This window comes from Tachysurus fulvidraco, chromosome 15, assembly GCF_022655615.1.
Source record: "Tachysurus fulvidraco isolate hzauxx_2018 chromosome 15, HZAU_PFXX_2.0, whole genome shotgun sequence".
Lineage (NCBI taxonomy): Eukaryota > Metazoa > Chordata > Actinopteri > Siluriformes > Bagridae > Tachysurus > Tachysurus fulvidraco.
Genome location: NC_062532.1, coordinates 5723383 through 5748382, shown reverse-complemented (window position 1 = coordinate 5748382; position 25000 = coordinate 5723383). Strand labels below are relative to the sequence as shown.

Genomic DNA, 25000 nt, shown 5'->3' with positions numbered 1-25000 from the left:
CACTCGGTATGTAGCCACCCTGAACACACGGGCGTTGAAATACTTCTTCACTTTCGTCACACCTCTGCTCCACCGAGTTCCTGCTGTGGATCCCTGCTCTCCGGCGAGCCCCTGGGAGCCCCCAGTTGAAGGAATCAGCGGCCGGAAAGAGAGTGCCAGCAGTGACTGGACCAGCATGAAGATGCTGAGGATCTGGAAGGTTCTGGAAAGGCCCAGAGGACCTACAACTTTCTTGAGGAGCACAGGCAGTGCTATGGTGAAGAGGCTGCTTGCTGCCGTCACCACACCATTAGCCAGACCTAGGCGGCGACGGAAATAGTGCCCTAAGATGACCAGCGATGGCTGGAAGGCGAAGGACGAGCCGCAGCCAAACAGCACACCGTAAGTGAAATAACGGAGGCCCAGTGTCCTGCAGCGGAAATAGGGATAGAGAGAGAGAGAGAGAGAGAGAGAGAGAGAGAGAGAGAGAGAGAGAGAGAGAGAGAGAGAGAGAAAGAATTATACCACAGTGCTGCTGAATTCTATGTTCTGGTTAGTCAGGTGCTGACAATATTTCCATCTATAGTATCAACATAATGGTTGTCACGACGACAACCGTCTACGGTGATTTGCATTCTAACGATGATCATGTCAACGAGGCCTTACGTGGCGAACGAGCTGCTGAGGAGTCCGAGGAAGGCGACGAAGGCTCCTCCCACTGCCGTCTTCCTGCAGCCAAAGTGATCGGTGAACATGCTGACCACAGGGGAGCAGAAAAAGATCATCCCCATAGCCAAGGCGCCGACCCATGCTGCAGAGATAAGAGGAGTGGAGACAGGGATGTGTGTAAGAGATCTGGGCTGTGAGTAGCTTAGAAAATTATTGATCACCGTACATAAAAATTAAGCATGTGGCTAGATAGAGAACTCAGTCATTTCGAGCTCTCTGTCTCTCTCATTTTAAACTTGATTAAATCCAAATAAGGAGTGAATGGTGGAGCAGGACATTCAAATTGCCTGTTGGAATCACATCAAACATACACACACACACACACACACACACACACACACACACACACACACACACACACACACACACACACACACAGAGTTATGCAATATCCCTGGTGTTTGTCTCAGGTGGATGGTGGGTTTAGATGATCAAAGGTGGTTTAATGTCTGTACAGTGTGTACTGTGTTTGAGTTCACTGGTTAAACATTGGAGACTGACCTCATTGTGTCCGTGTGTGTGTGTGTGTGTAGAATTACATGTCTGACGTAGAATGAATCGACTGCATTTTTATTTTCATGTGTATATGGATCGTGTGTGGGCCTTGTGTATCGGGTAGCATGTATCTGATATGTATATCCATAGGGGTGGATTTGTGTGTGTGTGTGTGTGTGTGTTTTGTGTATGTTGTTATGCTTTCTAAAAAAAAAACCCTGGGGGCTTAAACATATAATGTAGCGGACAAAAAGGACAAAAGTGAAAAAAAATAATAATTAAACACATCTCTTTCAGTCTGACAGATGATTTCCATTACTCCATTGACATTTACAATCCCTACACAACACACACACACACACACACACACACACACACACACACACACACACACAAACACACACACACACACACGCACACGCAGTTCTGCAGTTGGACTTTGTTTGTTGGCTTTGCAGTTTAGGAATCTCTGGTTGAGGTTCTTAAGGGAATTTAGAACAATTGAGAAAAAGGGAAGCATGAGGTGAGGTTATTGTGTGTGTGTGTGTGTGTGTGTGTGTGTGTGTGTGTGTGTGTGTGTGTGTGTGTGTGTGTGTGTGTGTGTGTGTAAAAGAGGATTTCACCCTCCTAAATACAGCAGGCATTAGACATTCCTTTGCTTATTAACCCACAGATTATTTTCTTTCGTGGAATGTAGTATGTAAAAGAGTTATGTTATTGTTGTAGGTAGACACAGCGCCAGTGTTAGGGTTAGGGTTAGATCCATCACATGAATAAAGTCATATATTAAACATTAGCAGCAATCCTATTTTTCCTCGACACTTAGAATGGTCTCATAATGTAAACACGTTAGAGAACACTTCAATAAATATATAGATGCAAGCTGCAATTAAGGGGCCAAGCACTTTCTGGTGTCACCCGTTAACAACAGAGGACCATCAGCATGTTGTTCCCTAAAGAAACAGACTACATGTGAACTGAACACATCAATCTGTTCTGCCATATTGCAACACCTAAGGTCTTCAGGACACCTCTCAAGCTGCGAATTTGTTAAGATTCATGACCGTATGTGAGACGTTTGACGTCATTAAGAAAAAAACCTTAATAGGATAGGCCCTAACGTCCTGCCAGCATCCCATTAGGTCATTTGTGCGTTATACTCGGATTATCATGCATATCAAAAATATGAAAGGTTTTCTTCAGGTCACATTTGTTTCCTAAATAACAAACGAATAACAGTCCCAAGTATGAAAAGTGCTTGGCCCTCTATTAATAAATATAAGAGGGGAAAAAATCCAATATGGTCTCTTCCTACCTTTAATGCTTGTCTTTCTTATTAATAATAATAATAATAATAAAAACAACAACAACAACAATAATAATAATAATAATAATAATAATTCATTCATTCATTCATTTTCTACCGCTTATCCGAACTACCACGGGTCACGGGGAGCCTGTGCCTATCTCAGGTGTCATTGGGCATCAAGGCAGGATACACCCTGGACGGAGTGCCAACCCATCGCAGGACACACACACACTCTCTCATTCACTCACACACTACGGACAATTTTCCAGAGATGCCAATCAACCTATCATGCATGTATTTGGACTGGGAGAGAAAACCGGAGTACCCGGAGGAAACCCCCGAGGCACGGGGGAGAACATGCAAACTCCAAACACACAAGGCGGAGGCGGGAATCGAACCCCCAACCCTGGAGGCAAACGTGCTAACCACTAAGCCACCGTGACCCCTATAATAATAATAATAATAATAATAATAATAATAATAATAATAATAATAATAATAATAATAACAGTAATAATAATAATTCTATTCTTTTTTTTAGACAAAGATCCAAAAAACAGCAAACAAGCTTTCTTGGCTGTGCAGAATTATTGGCACCCTGGTAAAGATCAAAGAAAAAGAGATTGACTGGAGAACCATTAATCATAATTACAGCATAATTACAGCACATTGCAGCCTGCAACACTAATAACAGGGTTTTAAGACACTTTCTTTTTTCAGTCTCACACACGACCTCTCGCATAATAGCTCACAGTGCCAGGTGAAAGATGATTCATTTATTACAAATTCTTCTACATTCTCTCTCTCTCTTCTTTCCCCTACTCGTTTCCTGTGTCATTTACTTTATTTACTCCCCCACTTTTCACTCCCTTGTGCTTTGCTTTCTCCCTTTATTTCCTTCTCATCGCCCACCCCACTTCCTCTTTCCTCCTCTTTCACCATCACTAGCTCAAGGGCTTTAACACACAGCAGTCTCGTTAGGGAGAATCAGGCCCAGATCTGTCTGGCACTGCACAGCGAGAGAGAGAGAGAGAGAGAGAGAGAGAGAGAGAGAGAGAGAGAGAGAGAGAGAGAGAGAGAGAGAGAGAGAGAGAGAGAGTGAGTGAGAGAGAGACCCACTAAAAGTGACTGATGCATTCTGACAGGGTTCGACCACCAGACACAATGTCACAGGGATGACACAAACAAACAACCTTCTGTTCCACTATATGTGCTAATAATAATGAAAGAATTCGAATAGAACGGTACACACATTAATTAATCTCTTTAACTAACCTTGATTACTGTGTTAATTACTTTTACTTCCAGAAAGTTAGGACATTTTAATTGAGGTGTATTAATATGCACTTTTTTTCTATTCCCCACAGGACTTGTGTTATATTATACTGAGGGTTGAGGATTCGATTCCCGCCTCCACTCTGTGTGGGTGGAGTTTGCATGTTCCGGGGGATCCCCCTTTGTACTCTGGTTTCCTCCTCCAGTCCAAAGACATGCAGGTTGAAAGGCATCTCTAAATTGTTCGTAGTAGTGTGTGAATGAGTGTGTGTGTGTGCGTGTGTGTGTGTGCATGTGTGTGTGTGGAGGGGGGGGGGGATTGTGCCTTGTGATGGGTTGAACGAGATGTCCTCCGTCTCTTCCCCCGACCCCTCCAGGATAGACACCAAGTTCCTGGTAACCTTGTGATGGATGGATGGATGGATGGATGGATGAAGGGATGCATGGATGAAGGGATGCATGGTTGTAATACATGTCCATTTACCATATATGTTTAATATAAGTATTAAGTATTCTGCAATTACTACTTAGTATAGTGTTATTTATGTCTGTACTTTTCAGTGTCACCAACAGCTGGAACCAAATTCCTTGTGTGTGTCAATACACTTGGCCAATAAACCTGATTCTGATTCTGATTACTGCTGTCTGATATTTTAATGTAATCCTGAGATACGTATTAAAACAAATACTGTTTACTGTTTAACAGATAGATAAGACGTGAAAAAGGGGGTTTGAAAAAACGATTAAGTACGCCATTTATTTGAAAAACGTCGAGCGCACATTTACCATGTAAATGTAAACAATACAGGATCTCTGACAGGATGTTGGAATTAGATCAGTTCTGTGTATTTTGCTTCTCGGGAAGGAAAAAAAAAAAAAGCTTCCTTGCCTAGAAGCCCGCGAGCTCGTGAGATGAAATACGAGTGTGCTTTGTGTATTTACGTAGCCTATATCTGAAGTTTTACTTTGTTTAATCATTCGCTAGGACAGGAAAGAAAAAAAAAAAAGGAAAAAAAAAATAGCCAAGTGAAGTGGAAAGCTACGCAAAGCTAGGCGGCTACACGATTAGTAGAATTATTACTTTCCTAAACTGCAAGTTTGCATGAAATATAGAGTGTGGAACATTAAGCAACGGGCTTCTGAGGTCCATATGGTCGGTTGGTTAAGTCTAATGTGTGTATGTTTGAAGCTTGCTGTATGTAAAGTGTGTGGGTTTGTACAGTATAAGGCTGCTCTTGTATTATGAGTGCGTTTGGAAGAGTGTATGAGCCTTGCAATTTTCCGTGTGTGTGTGTATGTGTGTTTCTCAATTTCAGCAAGATCTATGTTATATTATAGCCAACGGTAAATGGGTTACACATGTTGCCTTCATGACCGGGGCTAGTTTGAAAAAGAGGTTTAGAGTATACAACTAAATGTATAAATATTGCATATTTTATCGAAATAGTGTACTTTGGACCAGAGTGTAGAGACTTTAGAGATTAAAGCAGAACAGTAAAGTGACCCACAAAGCCAAAATTCCTGTCAGCGATCACACACAAACCCACACCCCTACAACACACCCTTTGTTCTTGTATTTTAGAAGCCAAGGGGAAAAAAAAAAAAGAAAAAAAAAAAAAGAATGACGTTTTAGGTCAACCTTCTCCTGCACTGCCAGTTCAGTCTTATCCACAAATTTATAAAATGTATAAAGTATTTTTTATAAGAATTATTATCCACTGCATCCTCCTCTCTCTACATTTATAAGCTAATCCGTGTAAAGTTTATTGTAACTTCCATTATCAGCATCACTTGTGGTATTTGACTGATCTAAAAACTTTAGCTTTATTTCCTCACTCGGACTGATCTTTGTTTGCGCTCGCGTCAGAAGAAATAGCCATTGATTCGTTTGGTCAGTTTTGTTCTGTTGGCTAGATTTTGTGCTATTAATAGGTGAATTCATAATAAATCGCTGGAGGCTTCCTGACTGACCGGCTCAGTTTTGCTTCATACCTTCTGGTAATAAAGTCACTCTTCATTATAAACCGTGTGCAGAATTTCAGGCTTGTATTTACATTTGTTTCTGAGGCTTCAAAAGCTACCTGAACAGTTATAAAGTGTACACAAGTCATTAGTTTAGAACTGTTCACACTAGATGTGGAACATTTTCAGGGATTATTATGTAGAATACTGTAGATTGTCGTCAATCGTTCGATTTTTGTGATTTCTACACATCCTTGGCAAAGGTTTATCGTTGTTTTTCGGATTAATAAATGAGGGAGGTTTTTGTTTTTAGGTGTAAAAGTGTCCTTAACCTTGTCTGTTTTTCAATTCTTTTGTTCCAGGGTTTTTTGTTGCTGAGGCATTTTAACCTTTCCCCAAACAGCTTGTTGTCTCATGGTTTAACAGAACAATCATGACGCCTCTCTCTAACATTTAATAAAGAGAAAGGTTGTTAGTGTTTAGTCTGTTTAGTGTGCCTTGGAAAAAAGATATTTTTTGCTGCTTTTAAACTTATATAAGGTGTGCTTTTGTCAGAAATATTTGGGAACGCCTGGTTTAGTACCTTTTTTTTCAGGCTCTAAGTCAAAAACAGGATTTTATCAGTTTACCAAACACAAATGTGAACATTAATCCTGGAATGAAAGTACATTTATCTAGAATTAGATATTAGATATAAATATCAGTATAAAAACTCAAACCAATTTCAATCATGAAACAGTTTTCAGTCTTTTGTCCTTTGCATAATTTCAGCTAATTTTAGTTAAATAATTGTCATTTCCTTAAAAAAAAAAAGAAAAGAAAAGAAAAGAAACCTCACCTTAGATCACATTTGGCCAGGTTCCCCTCTAGCACAAGTCGCCATTGTACAAAGTTCAGTGTAGCAGAAAGGTGCGAGACTAACACAGGGGCTAACGGCACCGCGCACAACCCTTTAGTCCTGACCGCGGGGATAAATTGAACCATACATACAAATATTTATCTGTTTACTTTTTATCCGTTTATAACTACATTTTCTGTTTACTCGTTGTCGGTTTATTGCTAACGGCCTGTGGCAGCTGTGCAAACAAAGTACTTGTACTGTAACTAGTACTGTAGCTGAAGTAGGTAATAAAGACTTTAGTTGTTGCCATAGTAACAACCAACGATGATAAAAATTAATGCAGTTGACCATTATAGGACCATTTAAAATGACCAATACCTAAAAAAAACTCTATACTCTAAACTCTAAAAAATTTATTGATTGTACTCTGATATCTTCTCCTGAGCTTCAGCTGACCCCCTCTCACAGAAAAGACAATAAACAACTCTTTAAGTAATACATTGTGTAATTATTGTGTGGCTTTGTCAAAACAAAATTTAAATGATATTTTACATCAAGTCCCGTCTTTGACGCTTCTGGCCGTCTGATATTAAACCCTTGAATTACCTCTATAAATTAAACCTTAATATGATCTACTTAAACCAGATGTTTAACAAGCCCACAATGGCACAGCGTACTGGCTCATGCAAATTATCTCGCCTATCCAAACATACATAAAACACCCAGAGGCCATCGTTATATATTCCCCTGGAGATCTGACCTAAACATTATTAATGTGGATACGCAACAGATGGAAAGTTCATCACGAGTTCATCTCTGTATTTTGCTGGGAGAAGAAAAACTACAGCAAGAGCAGAGAAGTAATGGATTAAAAAGCCTATTAAATATTCATTCGGTGTACTTTGGGCTTTTAACAGATGATACCGTTGAGGAGGAGTATGAGTAAAATTTAAAGTGCAAAAACCTTCAAATGAAGCCTTCTCACGTCTGAAGGCAAATTTGATCGATTTGAGCTTTCCTAGAACTCCTTCATCTATGATTATGCATGTTCAGTAAGCCAAAATGTTATATAAAGCTGATTATCTGGAGTATATCAGGCAAGGCATTAAGTGGCCAGTCGGTTCAGGCCAGTTGATGTATAGGAGGTGAGAGAAATGAGGAGAAGTGAAGACCTGAGTGACTGAATTCTGATGGGTTGGATTATCTCCAATAATGGCAAAGCTTAGTGGTAGTAAGGACCTACTAATGATTGTCTGAGGAGGGACAAGCCATGAGCTGGCAACAGAATATTTGGTGCCCAAGGCTCACTGAAAAGCAAATGCAATGTAGGCTATTTTGTCTTGTCTGAACAAACAGAAAGGCTGCTGTGGGACATAAAATGTCAATGATGGTTGTGTATGGCAGTGCATGAGGCCATGCTGTCCCTATACAATTCTAACCCCTGTCCACTGTCCACTGCAACAATAAGCACATAAGAATCAGAATGGGACCTTGGATCAGTGGAAGAATGTGGCCTGGTTTGCCATTTACCTGAGGCAGTGATGGCACTAGAATGCACTGTGGGAAAGGGACAAGCCGGTGAGGGTAGTACAATGCTCCGGGCGTGATTCAGCTTAAAAACCAGGTAATGTCTGTGTAATTTGACACTTACTACCTTCCTAAACAGTGTTGTACACCAGGTATAACCATTGACATGCATGGAGGTTGCCTCTTAGAGCAGAATAATGCACCCACCCTCAACACACAAATCCTTCAGGAACGGTTTGAGGAACACGACGAAGAAAGGCCTAAATCTGGCCTAAAAATCTGTGGGATGTGCTGAAACAACAAAAACCCGATCTGCAGCAGCTCCACAGAACATAAGGAATCTGCTGATAATATCTGAACATTCGGGGATCATGTAGAGTCCAAGCTTCTGCAAGATGGTAGCAAAATGTTTAGCAAACCAATATAATGGGTAAGATACAGAATAAGAGGTTGTGTCACGGCAGCAGCTCTTAACACTGACCATTATTACATAACTAACCAGCCTGTCTTTTTTAATAAGAGTTAATAAGACGGAGCATAAAGTTAATAAGACGGAGCAGTTTGTCATTTTACTGAGAAACGACAACGGTTTGTCTGATACAAAGTGCTGACACTGGAGATTTCTTCTATAAAGGTTACATATTATTGCAGATTTACAAAGTATTTTCACTCGTATGCTATATTTGTTTTCATTCACGTGTGTTGTAGTGACAGATTCGAAAAAAGTGATGTATTTATGAGCAAAACAAATGCATCCGACACACAAAGGACTCGATCTGTGCACAAACCAGAGTGTTGGGATTTTTGCAAGCAATTTTCACTCCTTCTTGCTCAATGCACTGAACTTTGGCCAACATGTTTAAATAAATGTTCTTCGGTGATAAAAACGTACAGCATTCCACAGCATAGTTTTTTTTTTTGCCTTTCAGTTTTTATCAAAACAAGAGAATTTATACTTTAAAAAAGAATTTAAAAAAAAAAGAAAAGGAAGGAAAAAAGATCTTAAACTGCTTTCCATATGATGCTCTTCAAATGGGACAGAAACGTCCAGTGTGTTTCAGGATTAATGCAGGACCGAGCAGTATTTATGCAAACGGGAGTTTCCACTTTAATCCCCTGCTGAGATTAAACCTCCACGCTTCAGAGGATCTGCGGTCAGAGAGTTCCGAGAGGACAGGAGAGGAAGAGGACTGGCGGACAAAGAACGAGAGAGAAAGGAGATACTAGGAGAGAAGTGCGAAACAAAGAGTAAATTATAGGACAGGGATAGATAGAATTAAAAAGAAAGTAAGGGGGGAAAAAAAGAGAAAGAGTCTGAAAGACTGGCAGACGAGCGAGGATAAGTGAGGCACAGACAGAAGAAAGAGAAGGGGGAGGTAAAAGTAAGAAAAGAACAAAAGGAACAAAAGGAAGAGAAGAACAGACGAAACGAGAAACAGAAACGACAGAGAAAAGGAACAAATAATAAGGGAGATTGAAGTAATCTATAGAAAGGAGTGAAAGAGACATGGACATTCAAATTAAAAAAAGAGATTAAAAAGAGAAGGGTGGAGACACGACGGTTTAAAACCCGTTTAAAGTCGATAAACTTTTATATGGAAACGTGGCAGTTGTTTTCTCCGCCGATTTAAAAAGAAAACTGAGCGCAGACGGAGTTAGAAAGAGAGACACCTGGTTTTGTGAAGCAGGCGTTCAGCCTGGAGGGAAAAGCGATGAACAATCACCCATAGATACACTGATCACACCATACCACTTGCTCATCCTCCCGCCTCTCTCGCAATGCTCCGTCACTAACTCGGGCTCAAACAACTCAGGGAGGGAACCGATAAAGGGACAAACTGAGACATCGTACTGATAAAACCTCCTTTTTTTCCGTCATCGTAATAACAAGAGACACTAAAAATTAGACTACAATGACGACACACAGCGCTTATGAAAGGAGTCTCCAGTGTGAGTGCTTCGTAGCAGTCAGATTTAAAGCTACAACTTTTATTTATTTATTTATTCATTTATTTAAACAATTGTTACAAAACTTTTTAGATAATGTTTCAGAAAACAGTTGATTGTGGTAACTGTTTGTAGCTGCTATTGAAGTATAAAAAGTTAAAACCAATTATTCTAAAAATGATAAAATAACCCAGGATTGAGGGTTCGATTCCTGTCCTCTACCTTGTATATAATGTTTAAAATGTGCTGCTTTGGTGCTGGGGAGAAAATACTGGTTTGTTTTATGCAACCAGTTTGGGTGATTCTTTTTTACATCAGTTCTGACAGGAGATCTGGCTGTGAGGTTTATATTATATGATATTATATGATATTATATGATATTATATGATATTATATGATATTATATTATATTATATTATATTATATTATATTATAAGGGGGCATGATGGCTTAGTGGTTAGCACGTTTGCCTCACACCTCCAGGGTTGGGGGTTCGATTCCCTTGTGTGTGTGGAGTTTGCATGTTCTCCCTGTGCCCTGGGGGTTTCCTCCGGGTACTCCGGTTTCCTCCCCCGGTCCAAAGACATGCATGGTAGGTTGATTGGCATCTCGGGAAAATTGTCCGTAGTGTGTGATTACGTGAATGAGTGTGTGTGTGCGCCCTGCTATGGGTTGGCACTCCGTCCAGGGTGTATCCTGCCTCGATGTCCGATGACGCACAGGCTCCCTGTGACCCGAGAAGTTCGGATAAGTGGTAGAAAATGAATGAATGAATATTATATTATATTATAATAATTTCAGTTTGAGTAACTCCACATCTTTAATAAATAGATGAGGCACTTATTCAAATAAAAATCGTGGAATGCTGGACGTTTCATGCATTCGTCGTTTTGTCTACGTGGCGGGAAAGGGGCGGGATTACCAGGCTCTGGTGCTGGATGAGAAAAAAGTTGACCGATGTTCAAATTGACTGATGACACTAGTGGATAATCTTACAGATGTCTTTTGACTTGGCCCACATTCAATATTAAATTCAGTTTATTCTGCTAAAGCTGGCAGCATCGCATTACAGGCATTTGGCATCTTTTGACTTTACACACCAGTGTTCCATTTGAGACGATGCTAACCTTCTAATATTCATCCGCTAGCCACCAGCGTACATACTGCATAGTGCAAATATGTCATTTACATCCATCGGATATTTTGACCAGCAATTCAATTCAATTCAATTTATTTGTGTAGCGCTTTCAACAATTTCCCATTGTCTCAAAGCAGCTTTACAGAAGTATGGAAACAGAAGAGAGAGAAAAAGCGATAAATATAGAAGAAGAAGAAGAAAAATAAAAAAAATAAATAAATGAATATATACAATTAAAGTTTTAAATTAATTTAAAAAAAGATTAACTTAAAATTTAAAATATATATCTATCCCTATCCCTAACGAGCGAGCCGGAGGCGACAGCGGAAAGGAAAAACTCCCTGAGAGGACATGACTCATCCTCATTTGGGTGACACTCTACAGTAAATAGTGTAAATGTAAATAATATCCTAAGCATTTTTTTTCTTTTCTTATCATAGTCAAACTTAATACTCTGGTCAAAAATCCATCAGTTATTAATATATTATAAAATAAATTATTGTTTTATTATATTGATATCTATTATTTCACTTTTTTTCAGAACATGTTCTATAGGACCATCATTTTTATTTTTTATATATTTTTTAAAAACACATATAGCAATCCGTTTATAAAATATATAATTTTTTGTAGTTTCCCCAAATGTCCAGTATCTCCAGCTCACTTTTAGGCTGAGCTTGCAGGGTTTTTTTTTTGTTTGTTTTTTGTTTTTGTACACAGGAAAGCAAACAAATCACATGTCGATCTCACATGTCGAGAAGACAGAGATGTTTTGCAGGCTTTTTTGGCCATAAACAGAGATATGCACAGAGAAAACAAGATTAATAGACGAAGAAAAATGTCCATCTGGTGCTCTGTAGACTATCTTGTGTCCTGACCATCACATTACTCTACATGGGAAAGTAAAAGGTGTTTCTCTGGAGGTTCACTCTGTGTCTGTGTGGTTTCCTCAGGGTTCTGAGGTTTGCTTCTACCTCCCAAAGACAAGCCAGTAGATGTAGGCTGCAATTATCTCTACACCAGCAACAGCTTGTGATAGATTTTCTGGATTAAAACCTTGTTGACCGTCTTCCTCACTCATAAGCTCATAGACATTCACAAATAACTACCGTTGCAGCCTCATTTGGCTTTTGACTGCAAAGAATTGCAGATTTAACTTATTTATACTTATAACTTATTATTTAAGCAAATAGCACTGGGGGGAAAAGTGTCTCATCTAAACAAAATTTCCTACTTTTTTAAATACTGTATAGGAGACTCGAGTAAGACATTATGTGCACCTTTTATTACACATATGGTACAAGCTGTAACAATGATGTCAAGAGTTGTTTATAAACGTTGGGGACATTTATGTACAACACCTTTAGTAGACATTGAACGCTTACCTGCCGGTGCACTCGTGCCATGGAAGCTAAAAGCTCACTCACCTACTTTAAACTGGGACGCCTTGTCGTTGGGGTCCTCGTGCTCCTCCGCGAGCATCACGTGCAGAATCCCGAACGAGTTCTGGATACCAAAAATCGAGCCATTGCACCAGGTAGCAGCGAACGCCACGAGCCAGCCGTAACCTCCCTCCGGCGGCACAAACTGCGCTGGGGTCGTGTGCACCTGCTCTTCCTCCGCTTTCCCGAGCTGGCATCCCTGTTCCACCGAGGAGGGAGGTTGCTTACCGGAAGCGCGCTCCACTGACTCCAAAGCCCCGTGCTTGGGCTCGGTATCGGGCTCGCGCGTCCTGTCACCGATCTCGGTGATGCAGTTGCTGTTTGCCGGATTCATCATGCATGCGTGCGCACGTGCGTCCACACCAGTGTCCATAAAAGTCTTTTTTTATTGCATGAAACGAAAAGCACCGCGTGCGCCAAAGAGTGGAGGAGGAGGAGGTGGGTATATATATAATATGTATATTTATCAGTATTGTAAAAAAAATTTGGTTGAAATAATAAACAGCAGAAAAGCAAAGGTTTACATGGGATGGGATGCGCGCGCGCTGAACTCTCGCAGCTCGAGATCCAAACCTGCACCGAGAAACTGCACCGGTATTAAAGTCTCAAAACAGCGACAAGATCACGAGCCTCGTGAGCCTTTTGAGACGCAGGTTCTCACGCGTGTTTAACGCCCCCAGCTGCACCGGACACCGTTATAAACTCCAAGAACCGTCTCCATTCAACAGATCTCTCTCTCTCTCTCTCTCTCTCTCTCTCTCTCTCTCTCTCTCACCTTCCTAAACAAACCTATCTACACGGGCTCGGGTGGCAGAGAGCGGACCCGCCCCCCCGCGCCGGTCTCCCGGTTCATCCGGGGCGCGTCTCAAACCGACTGCGTTTAGTTTTTATCCGTTACAGTCTATGTGGTATAGGTGGTACAAACATTAAACGCTTCGTGTTACGTCATATTCAGGCAAATAAAACTAAAAATTACTGAATATGTGACTTGACATGGCAAAAAAAAATTTTTTTTATTTGGTTCCTTGCAAATTAATATGATCCTGGCGTTTTTATTATTTTCTGATTTTTGCTACTTTAGGGCAAACCATTTATTTATTATTTTAGCATGGTTGACCTGTATAAAATTAGCATAGTCAGAATTGTACATTATTTATAATTCCAGTTATTCATGTTCACAAGAACAGAGAGGTGCTAGCTATATCAGTTTAGCTACTTACATATCATCAGTGTCAGCGTTAAACTACATAAACACTGCGATAATCAGTTACGTACGGCAGTTTACGAGTAAAACCTCTTAATTATACTTATAAACTGAGTGCTTAAAAAACTACAGTAAAAATATCACACATTTAAAACCCCTGTCCCTCATTGACGATTTCTAAACATTAACCGCTGCAGTTTATCAGCAGTTACATGGATTTGTTTGTCATTTATCTGAGGTATGCTAATCAGACGAGATACTAGCTACAAGCTACAAACGTTTATCAGAAATTGATTTTTTTTTTACATTTTATCTATTTATTCTTGCTTAGCGAAACACAATTTTTAAATACAATCAGACTGTAATTATATGTTTATTAAAGGAAGTCTTGTCTGTGACGCTAGTCACAATCCGCACAGCGTAAAATGCTAATATAAAACAACACTACACACTAATGTAAACAAAGTCTCCATCGCTTAAGCTTAAAAGCTAACTTTTCCTCACCGAATCACAACTATTGATAAACTGTAATGTTATACAATACAAAAAAATATATATATAATTTAAATGTATATGAAGACCCCTGAGCTTGATTGGGAAATAACTCGTCGATTTGAGACGCACCCCTGAAAGAAGCCATCAGCGCATGACGCAATCAGTGGCAGTTACGGGACCGCGCAGCGCGTGCTCGTGGCTACGACAGGTTTTCAGCCTAACGATAACGAAAGCAAACTAAAGCAGATTATTGACACCATTTTGACACTTTAGCATCAATAACTAGTCTACATTCTGACGTTGTAGATCAGTTCGTCCTGCGTTAAACCCGTTCCTTGCTGTATAAGATGAACTGGAGGCTAACGGACGTTTATAAATCGTTTATAAATCAGTACCTGATAAAGAATGTTAAAGCGTTTAAACGCATTAACTTCTGGGTCAATTCCAGTCCTAGTGTTTGCGTCCAGGAAACGCAATGTTTCTGTCTAGTCACCGCAGTATCATATGGGACGCGTCTCAAACCGCAATATACCATACTAAATACTGTGTCGAAATTATAGAGAAATTTATAACACATGTACAGATTTTTAGTTTGAGTAAATAACTATAGAAAAGACAAACATATATTGCATCGTGTTGTTTGTGTACACTGTAATTTAAGGATTGTTTGCACATTTTCCGTGCAGGTCTTGTGCAGATTGGGACGCACCCATGAGGCAAGGTGTACACACTGAGTGTTATTATATTTAGGGGTCCAAGCACCGAAATTAACTAAGATTTGTGTTGTGTCATGGAACACGTCAGGAATATCCGTATTAAATTTCATTTGTATGGGTTCCAAAAGGCTAAAACATATAATATTATTTACATAATCTAAACAATGTTCATTAATTCAAGTCAATTCAAATTTATTTTTATAGCACTTTTAACAATTGACATTGTCTCAAAGCAGCTTTACAGAACATAAACATAGAACAAAAGTTAATTATAAGTAATATAAAGCAAAAAAATTAAGATTAATATTAGATATATTTAAATGTGTTTGTATTTATCCTCCTGTAACGTTCCTGAAATCTTCAGTTGACTTCAATACATTTTTAGCATGTAAAGGTTTTGAGCAAGAAAACAACAAACCTCAAAAACAATAACCTCAAAAATATGCTTGAAATATATAAGACAAAAGCCTAGTGGTTAAGGTGACTACTGCTTGGAAGGTCATGAGTTCAAGCCCCAGGTCCACCAAGCTACCATTGTTGGGCCCCTGAGCAAGGCCCTTATCCCTCAATTGCTCAGGTGTATAAAATGAAATAAAATGTAAGTCACTTTGGATAAGAGTGTCTGCTAAATGCCAGGAATGTAAATGTAAGACAGATTTGCACTCTGCAGACCACCAAGGGGCAGCACTGAGTCACAACATGACGAGAAAAAACTCTGACATTGTGAGGTAAATGAATTGAGAAAGGCAAACAAATAAAACACAAGTCTGAAATAACAGCCGATAATAATATTAAGAAGAAGAAGGAAAAGAAGAAGAATTTTTTTCTTGTTTTGTTTTTCCAGAATGTTAGTATAATTAGATTATAGACATTCAATGAAGAGGTTGGAATATATGACACACCTCCCTGGAGTATAACGGCTGTGTCCCCATGTGCCTAATTAAATTCCTGAATAGAGTACAGCTTGTTCAGTAAGTAAGAATGGATAGCATTCCCAATGGGTTCCTTATTTAAAGCACTAAAAGATTTTAAGAAAACACTATCAAATGGAACAGCCTCGATTTCTAAATAGTTACTCGCCTCTGGACTTCTAAATCACTTTGTATGTACATTCACAGCCATATTAATGTTATTAAATTGCATTGCTGTGAAGTATATTCCTAATGTAACAGTGTCTAGAAGTGAGTCCGTGACATATTTGGTACATTTCATTGTCATCATATTGCTGTTTATTGTCTGTGCTAAGTGATTCATCACAACACTAAATTAAATAGATATTTCCAGTACCATATTTCCAGCGTGTGTGTGTGTGTGTGTGTGTGTGTGTGTGTGTGTGTGTGTGTGTGTGTGTGTGTGTGTGTGTGTTCACTGCTGTGTGTGTGCACTTTGGATGGGTCAAATGCAGAGAACAAATTCTGAGTATGCGTCACCATACTTAGCTGTATGTAACATCACTTCTTCTTATTCCAGATGTTTTCCATTCTCCCACCAGTGTAACAGAGAAATTATGCTTTGACCAATCATTTTTACACTCCCACATACCGTAATAATGCATGATAACTACATCCCACATGGCCAGGAGAGGGAGGAATGAGGTCATGAGGTCAGTCTGACATTTTTAATTCGGTGTCAGAGATCAAAAACACATCTACGTGTTCAGATATCCAGTGACAAAAATGTCTTATCAGTTGAACAACGCACTACAGAAATATCTGGGGTCAGTAAGTATTGCTGATGTTTGCTAATGCAATACAATGGAAATGTGACTATTCTATACACATCCCAAATTCTACATAATAATCAACAGTTCATCATCTTTTTTTCCATGTCTAGTATTATCCTTGTTATTAACCATTACAACAAGTTGTTACTATATATTTTTTTATAGTATTCTCTCACTCTCACTCATTTTCTACCGCTTATCCGATTATAATATTTTAATATAATAATATTTTTATTACGTTAGATTAATTTTATTATTATCTAAAAACATTTTTACTGCTATTTGTCTTGCAGTCAGAAGTATTGTAACAATAATAATAATAATAATAATAATAATAATAATAATAATAATAATAATAATAATAATAATAATAATAAAAACACTTTTCTGGCCAATCAGGATCAAGAATTTATATATAATAAAAATCTATATAATAAAATCTTTCTATTAGCAACAGTCATGTTTGTATTAATCATCAACATGTTATTAATAACTAATACTTTTGTGACTGGAGGAATCTTCTGACTGTGGGTGGATGTGTAACAGTGTGTAGCAGCTCACATGATGGTTAGACAGCTCCTATGTAATCTTTGCATTACTTCATCAGCTTTGAGTTACATGTATTATAAATATTTGTAACAGTGTCTTTCTCTAAAACTTAAATCCATAGATGCCAGTGGGAATCAGTTCAATAGAAACTCCATGACCGTTACTAGAAAAACAACAGCTTTGTTACATATTGGGCGGCACTACACCACCTTGACATAGATTGTTTGGGGATGTGGTAGCTCAGTGGTTAAGGTGTTGGGCTACTGATCGGAAGATCATGGATTCGAACCCCAGGTCCACCAAGCTGCCACTGCTGGGCCCCTGAGCAAGGCCCTTAACGCTCAGTTGTAAGTCACTCTGGATAAGGGTGTTTGCTAAATGCCGTAAATGTTTGACTTTATACTTTATGCATACTTGGTTCATGTTATTTTAAAAACACATTAACACAATTAAGAATACAGTTACCAAAGAAACAATAAAACAATTTAAAAAAAAGAATTAATATAAACGTTGTGATTTGGCTTGCAGTCGGATCTGCTTTCAGAGCTGCTGCTCTATTGATAAGAAATTAATCAACCTTCTGACCAATCAGATTTGAGAATCAAGAGCACCGCTTTATAAATGAACAAAATCCTACACAGTGTTCACACAAATTTGCCCGAGGCTTATTGAGGGGCATGTTCCAAATTCTTTTCCAGGTCATCATGTGTGCAGAAAATAGCATTATGGGATCATGGGATTATGCGCGTACTTCATTGATGATTATGGCCAGGATGAATTCTTCGATTCTAATAAAGGAGACCTGGACACCTAATATCTGATCTGACCGAGACTGAGAATCAGGTTTTTGTTTTTTTTCACAAGCTGGTAATAAAATACACTTATTATCTGAGTTGATTGTTTAATGAATATGATTAATAGTATAAATCTTAAATTATGTTTTATAAACGAGTACCCAGTATGCACTTAAATAGTCAAGTCACTTTTATTGTCACATCACCATAGCATATACGGTACAGTAGTAATGCATATAGTATAGCATCGTAATGCAACATATCTAAGTCATTAAATCAAGAGGCATGTTTTCTTATCACTTTTCTCAACGGGATCCTGGTATGCAAGTAAGGCAAAGGCAAAATTCTGGAGGTCACCTATTTCTGTCCAAATGACTTCTTCTAATCCTAGTTTCAAATAGAGAGGAGTTTTAAGGCTTAAAGAAAGTAAGAAGAGAGTAACAAAGATAGATAGAATAGAGGAATCCAGACATTATGCAACATGCATGATGACAGGAAGGGAAGAGGCACAGCAGACAGCATTTACGGGCATGTGTGTCAGCCAGAGCAAACAGGAGCATGCGGGTTGGTCGATGCCTGTTCCGACATGAAGATCAGCCCTCATGCTGCCTTAGCCTGTGGACATGAATGTCTTTATTCTGCCAGTTAAACATAACGCACAATAACGTCACAATTTCTGCTATAGCTGGAAGTCTTTAAAGTACATACTGTAAATGACGGTAAGATCATGGTGCTGTTCTATGGAAAGTGCAGACAAAATATAGACATTAAAAAACAAATCCAAGACTTTAATTGGCAAACAAAATTCAAGACCACCACTAATGTAGTGAAGCATGGTGGTGGGAGCATCATGATATCGGTCTGACAAACAGAGCTGATATTTTATTTTGTGATAATGAAAATAGTCTTGCTTTTGTAAAAGTCTAAGAACACAAATCACATGACACGTGATTCCACCAAATCATTACCACATACTGATAAATGGTGGAGAAAATATGGCTAACGTGGGCAGAGACACCGAATAAAAGCATTATTTCACTAAGATCCAAATGGTACAACGCTATGGTAAATAAAGTGTAGCCCTTAAAACATCTAAAGCAGGGAGATGAATAGATTAGCTTTGTATGAGATCTCTATTTTTAGAAACGGATGACCTGCGCGTGACATTCGTTGAGGATCTGTAGATGTCGTAATTTTGCTATGATTATTTTGCATGTTGTTTTGTCTTTCTGTTATCAGATGTGTGTTTCATCAAAGTGGCTAGACTGTGAATATTTAGTTTCATTCTGAACCATGAAGAAACTCAAGTAACCACAAGCTGTCATAAATAAATAAGTAAATCTGCTTCATGTTTAAAATATGCAGTTCTGATAATCATTCATTCATTCATTTTCTACTGCTTATCCGAACTACTCGGGTCACGGGCATCAAGGCAGGATACACCCTGGACGGAGTGCCAACCAATCGCAGGGCACACACACACTCTCATACACAATTTTCCAGAGATGCCATTCAACCTACCATGCATGTCTTTGGACCGGGGGAGGAAACCGGAGTACCCGGAGGAAACCCCCGTGGCAAAATCCACACACACAAGGCGGAGGTGGGAATCGAACCCCCAACCCTGGAGCTGTGAGGCAAACGTGCTAACCACTAAGCCACCCTGTCCTCCCCCCCCCCTTTTGATATAATTCAGTTTATTATAATGTGGCTGTTTCGCATAACGCAACGCATGCACTCAGCTCGATGTTCAAGAACATTTTGTTAGTGAGTTGGAATTTTTTTTTGTCAAAACTCTGATCTCCATTTTCTCTGTAACATCTTCTAAGCTGTTTTTATTTATTTTCCTAGAGCAGCATGCTCCTAAGTGTTTCATTCATTATATAATTGATTTGTAACACAGCTGCACAGGATAGCAAAAATAATTCTGTTTGTACCACAAAAGAAAACTTGCCTCACAGCAGCAAGCCCTCTTGTAATAATAATATTTTGTTTATTTGATTTGTCCAAGCTAACTGAGCCGAGAACTTTCCGTACGCAGCGGTAGATTCGCATGCCCTAACTTTTTTTCTTTACATCGAAGCAGACAAAACAGCATGTCATTGACAAGTCAGACTCACAGGTGAGACCGATTGCCATGGAGATGTGAGTACAGACTCTGTACTTGAACAGCATCCAAAAGAAGACCGACGCCGGTGAGTTGAAAACACTCGAAAACCAGACACACTTCACACGCACCCAGTGTCTGCTGAGCATTTAAAAAATATATGGAATGAGTAATTGTGTTATTTCTGACAACAACCTCTGTAACAAATGTGTCACACACACAAGGATGTGTTCGAACATGTCTCGCTTTCTCAGTGAAGGAAATTCATTCAGCAATGCTCAAAGCACTTGGCCCTGGTTACCAGTGCCAAAAAAGGGAGCAGGCAAGGAGAAAGAGTCATGGATAAGGAGGAGGAAAATAAGGGTGTTGAGAGGGAGGGGGCACTTCTCTGTTGGGAACAAAAGGGGATGCAGTGAAACCAGTTCTCTTCAGAGAGGAATCAGCGGAGGAGTGCAAGACGTTTGGGAGAGAAAAAAAGATTTGAGGCAACCAAACACTACAAGAATTTCATTTTCTAGAGGTAAGCACATCTTCATTTCTATTCAATGAAGTTTTTTTAAATATTCCTAAACTTTCCAATCACTCGATACATTATAGTTTTAATTCAAACTTCTTGAAGTAGACGTTATGCGTTTAATTCGAGTTAGTGAGGTTTGAATAATCCTTTTTATTCAAGAAACCATTTAAACAGGCTGATTTGTTTAAAAATTAAATATACAGTATTCCATTTAAAGAATACTGCTGGAGTCCAAGTATTAAAATAAACGAAATGCTGAAATGGAAGATACCCTATAATCAAACCTTGTGCTACTTCTGGGTTCAAAAGCTAACCTAGTGGGAATTCCACACCGTTTAGTTTTATATTTAAGGTGTGTATTGCATCCGAACCTAGACTAGTTTTGGTGTAAATGTTGGACATGTTCCTTAACAAATGTAATAACTTTACTTTGTATTGGTTGCATCACACCACCAAATAATTGATTATTTTCCCCATCACAGCACACTACATCGTGTTTTAACAAGTTATTGGGTTAGTAATGCTATAAGTGACATTGTTTAGAAAGAAATTATACCACAAAACTTTCAAACTCAGTACTGTGGGTTGTCCTACAGTAGAAGTTCTGACAAGTGCCTCAAGAACAGTATTTAATGATATAATTTCTAATGATATCGGTATAACAATCCAGCCATTGTGTATTGAATTGCCACAAGGGTAGCTCAGGTCTACGTTTCGGGTTCCTCAAGTTTATTTAAAATTACAACTGAGATACTGAGAGTGATTGAGAGATTCAGTTCTTCAAAAAATTTCAGAATACTCTGGAAATATTTGCTAATCCTGGTCTGAACTATATAAAAAATAGACATTTTCAGTGAGATTAATTACTTGTAAAACTGTGTGGTAACACATTCTGGTAAGTAAAAAGAGCTTCAGAAAGTTGAGGCCTGGAAGTGAACGGACACAATAGCTAATGAATATTCAAGCTTGCACCCCCCAAAAAAAGCTAGCAGTCTCATATCCATGTGGTTTAGCCTGGTTCCCACGGTAACAGACCTCTGGGATGAAGTGCCTGGAGTGAGAATAGACCCTGAATGTTTACTCTGTGTGTGAGTTTTCTAAGCCTATGTTTGGGAGCAGAGGCAAGTTTTCCCTAATGTTCAGCCAACCGCAGACAATAAATTACAATCCAGGGGTACCCTGGGGTAAGAAAAATAAAATACAAGAATAACATCTTGCTTCTTTCGTTTAGGATTGCTAAGAGTAGATAAAGTATAAGGAACCATGGACAAGTGGAAACAAGAGTAAAAAAAAAATAAGAAGAAATAATAAGCCAAATTCAGATTAGTCAGAGAAGGTGTTCTAGAATTTTTACTCAATTTCTGTCAGAAGATTTTTATTTAGCATTTTTCCCATGAGTCTCCAGGGTTAGTGCTTTGTACCAGTCAGAGGTGACGTTTTCAAGACGGGCCCCGTTGCGGTTTCTCTGCAACATGACATGACATGACGCCTGGTAGATTCTCAAAAATAAAAGGCACTAAACTGTACTTTCCATTGTTAATGTGGTGAGAACATCAGGGTAGGATCTTTTTGTACTTTTTGTATGTCTCTTATTAGGATGTGCCATTATACATTATTTAAAAGTACACTATATTGTATAGTTCGTGTTTAAACATGAAAAATACTAAAAGGTACAAAGATGGACCTTTTGTACCTAACAGTAACTAGCTAAGGGAAAGTAAAATAGCCAGCCTTTAACTCCTATTAAAATGGGGTTGAGTTTAAAAGATGTAATTTCAACATACATAAAGAAAACATTTGTTTCCGGCAAATACAAATAAAGTTTGAGGCTTTTACAACTGCTACAATATTAACTGATTCCTGAGACCTGGTCACAAGTCCTGTAGGGGCAGGACTCCAATACAGTTTTTGAATGCTCATAATTAAAAAGACAAAAGCTGTACAAGTGACTGTTGCTAACTTTTGCATTCATCTCTTTTACAGAATCAAAATGCAGAACATTACACTCGTCCTGCTGACCTTGCTTGTGGACTTCTTGTTGGCTGCCTCTGTGACCCCATTAGCATCTCGGCCTCCTATCACAAAAACCCGTATCCGCTATATCAGTGTAGACTATGACGATGGTGATGAAGAAACCCCCAAACCTAGTTCAAAAGTCCCTGAAAAGGCTGGGGCCACTACCACTCAGTTTATCCCTCGGGAGTGTGAATATGACCCCTGTGTGGTTCCCAAGGTTCCCTGTTCTGTAATTGCTGCCCAAACTAAGTGCTACTGTCCTGGAATTAGTGGTCCGGGCGAGCTGCCCTCAGCTCCAGAGATCAAGGAGCTGAAACGGGGAGCGCATGGACTGGTTGAGGTCCATTGGTGTGCACCACAGTCCACAGTCACCTACTACAAAGTCATCACAGAAGAAGGCCACGAACCACAAATTTTCAGCAATACTTCCCGTACTGGTTCGGTGAATGGAGTAAAGGTTGGGTCACGAGTTTGTGTGGTGGCAGGAAATAACATCGGATTCAGCACTGAATCAGAAACATCATGTGCTCTCTTTGACCCTCATAAGTCCAGTCAGGGCTTCCAGATGTCATGGGTCATTGCCGGGGCCATCGGACTTTTGGTGCTTGCATTGGTGATGGCTGTGGTGTTGTTCTGGAGATGGAGGAGGGGTAGGAAGAATGCGAATGTGGATGAAGAGGGACTACGAAATCCATCCTACACTACAAATGAAACACTGTGACTGGATGGGATAAAATTCAAGTTACCCAATTAGAGGTGTAAGAGGCCAGATTTTAGTGAGTAGGCTTTGGGGAAGGCTTCTAGAAGAATTATCAAACATATGCTCTGTTAAACAGTACTGTTAAAAATATATGAGGCATGGTCAAAGGGATGGTGGGGAGAGCTTGAGGGCAATACAAACAAATCAGTACTAAGAAACGATTTCAAACACCATGGACATGGGTCAAATTTAAAGCCCTACCAAGGAAGGTTTGACTGCAAGTAAGAACATTAATCATGTAAGACTCAACAGTCCTCATTTAAGGGTATGATTGACATAGAAGACTTCAGTGTCTATAGCCATCAGGTTAGTTAATACAAGTTGGGAGAAACTGAAAAGACACAGGGGTAGAGATAGTTTGGGCTCTCATAACAATAGCTTAGACCAGTGGTCAAATCATTAATCCACAAAGGAGCCACACTTAATTCCACTTCTTAAACCAGTTCATATTGGTTCCCAATCAACTAACAAGTGTACCTCCTATCTGAATGGAATCGAAGTCTGTGGACAAATAAGTAGCCTAAACAACTAATTTGTTTAAGCTATTTGATTGTTATTCACAAGTAGGTTTGTTATATAACTCTCTTGCTAGCTTACGCAATCATGTCATTAAAGACACACTATCCCGACTTAAATAATGCATGTTCGTGTGAAGAACAGAACACTGCAGCTCATAGTCAAAATGTTGCCCATGGACTTCTGGTCAAGGTCCAAATGACAATGTGCTACATTAGATACTTGTTCGTTTCCATTAGTCTTTATTAATCCACTTTTTATCCTTTTCAGTTTGGTTTCTAGACAACTAAACCATAGGGCTGGAGCTTTTAATTGCATCCTGAGCAAGTGAGCGAGTTTATGATTTGTCCAGCTTTTTTGTACACAGCTTTCAATGGTTATCACATCAACCATAAGTACAAGTTAATTGAAAGAGCAGCAAAAGCTCTTTGGAGGTGATGGACAAATTACAAAGTCCACAGAAACACTCTTTTTAATCACCGTTCCAAGAGACTCCATTCATTGGGAATTGATGCACTGCAGTCTGACCATGAAAGAAGCTCGAGGGTAATATGCCTGTGGAGATTGGGTCAGGACCTGAAGAACAAATCAACATGGACTATTAAATAAAAAAAAATTAATAAAAATTAAAGCGAGCAGCAGAAGAGAGCTGAGAACTGAAATAACCTAATGTACCCCTGTGTTGGCAACTGAACACTTAGCAACCCTTCTTACAGCTAGTCAACATGTTACATAAGTTTTACAGGTATTTTAAATTGTAGTCTTTTTATTTTTTACAGATTAATTCCACTAATGGTGCTGGAACATCAAGGAAGCCTGGAGCTTCTGTAAAGCTTTATAGATTTTTGTATTCACATAGAAATGCAATTATTTTTTTTTTTTGTAATAATAAAATCTTGAAAACGAAACGATCCTGAAAAGATTTGTGTATTCATTTGACATCAATCATATCTGTAGAT

General features: G+C 39.0%; 2 protein-coding genes across 2 annotated transcripts in view; one reads left to right on the top strand and one right to left on the bottom strand.

The window, feature by feature from the left end:
- slc16a2 (solute carrier family 16 member 2) overlaps positions 1–14829 on the bottom strand; it is a 28635-nt gene extending 13806 nt beyond the window's left edge. Inside the window, exons 1-3 of the mRNA XM_027171777.2 lie at positions 12630–14829; positions 646–790; positions 1–409 (exon numbers count right to left, since the gene is read on the bottom strand). The exon at positions 1–409 is cut by the window's left edge and continues 57 nt beyond it. Of these exons, the coding sequence (XP_027027578.2) occupies positions 1–409; positions 646–790; positions 12630–13017 (942 nt within the window). The 5' untranslated portion in view covers positions 13018–14829. The remainder of the gene's footprint in view (positions 410–645; positions 791–12629) is intronic.
- A 5107-nt stretch (positions 14830–19936) lies between these two features.
- Positions 19937–24952, top strand: si:ch1073-303k11.2 (leucine-rich repeat neuronal protein 4). The gene is made up of 2 exons (XM_027171949.2): positions 19937–20752; positions 22733–24952. Exon 2 carries the CDS (start codon positions 22740–22742, stop codon positions 23484–23486), a length of 747 nt encoding a protein of 248 aa, XP_027027750.1. The 5' UTR covers positions 19937–20752; positions 22733–22739; the 3' UTR covers positions 23487–24952.
- Positions 24953–25000: the final 48 nt, after the last annotated feature.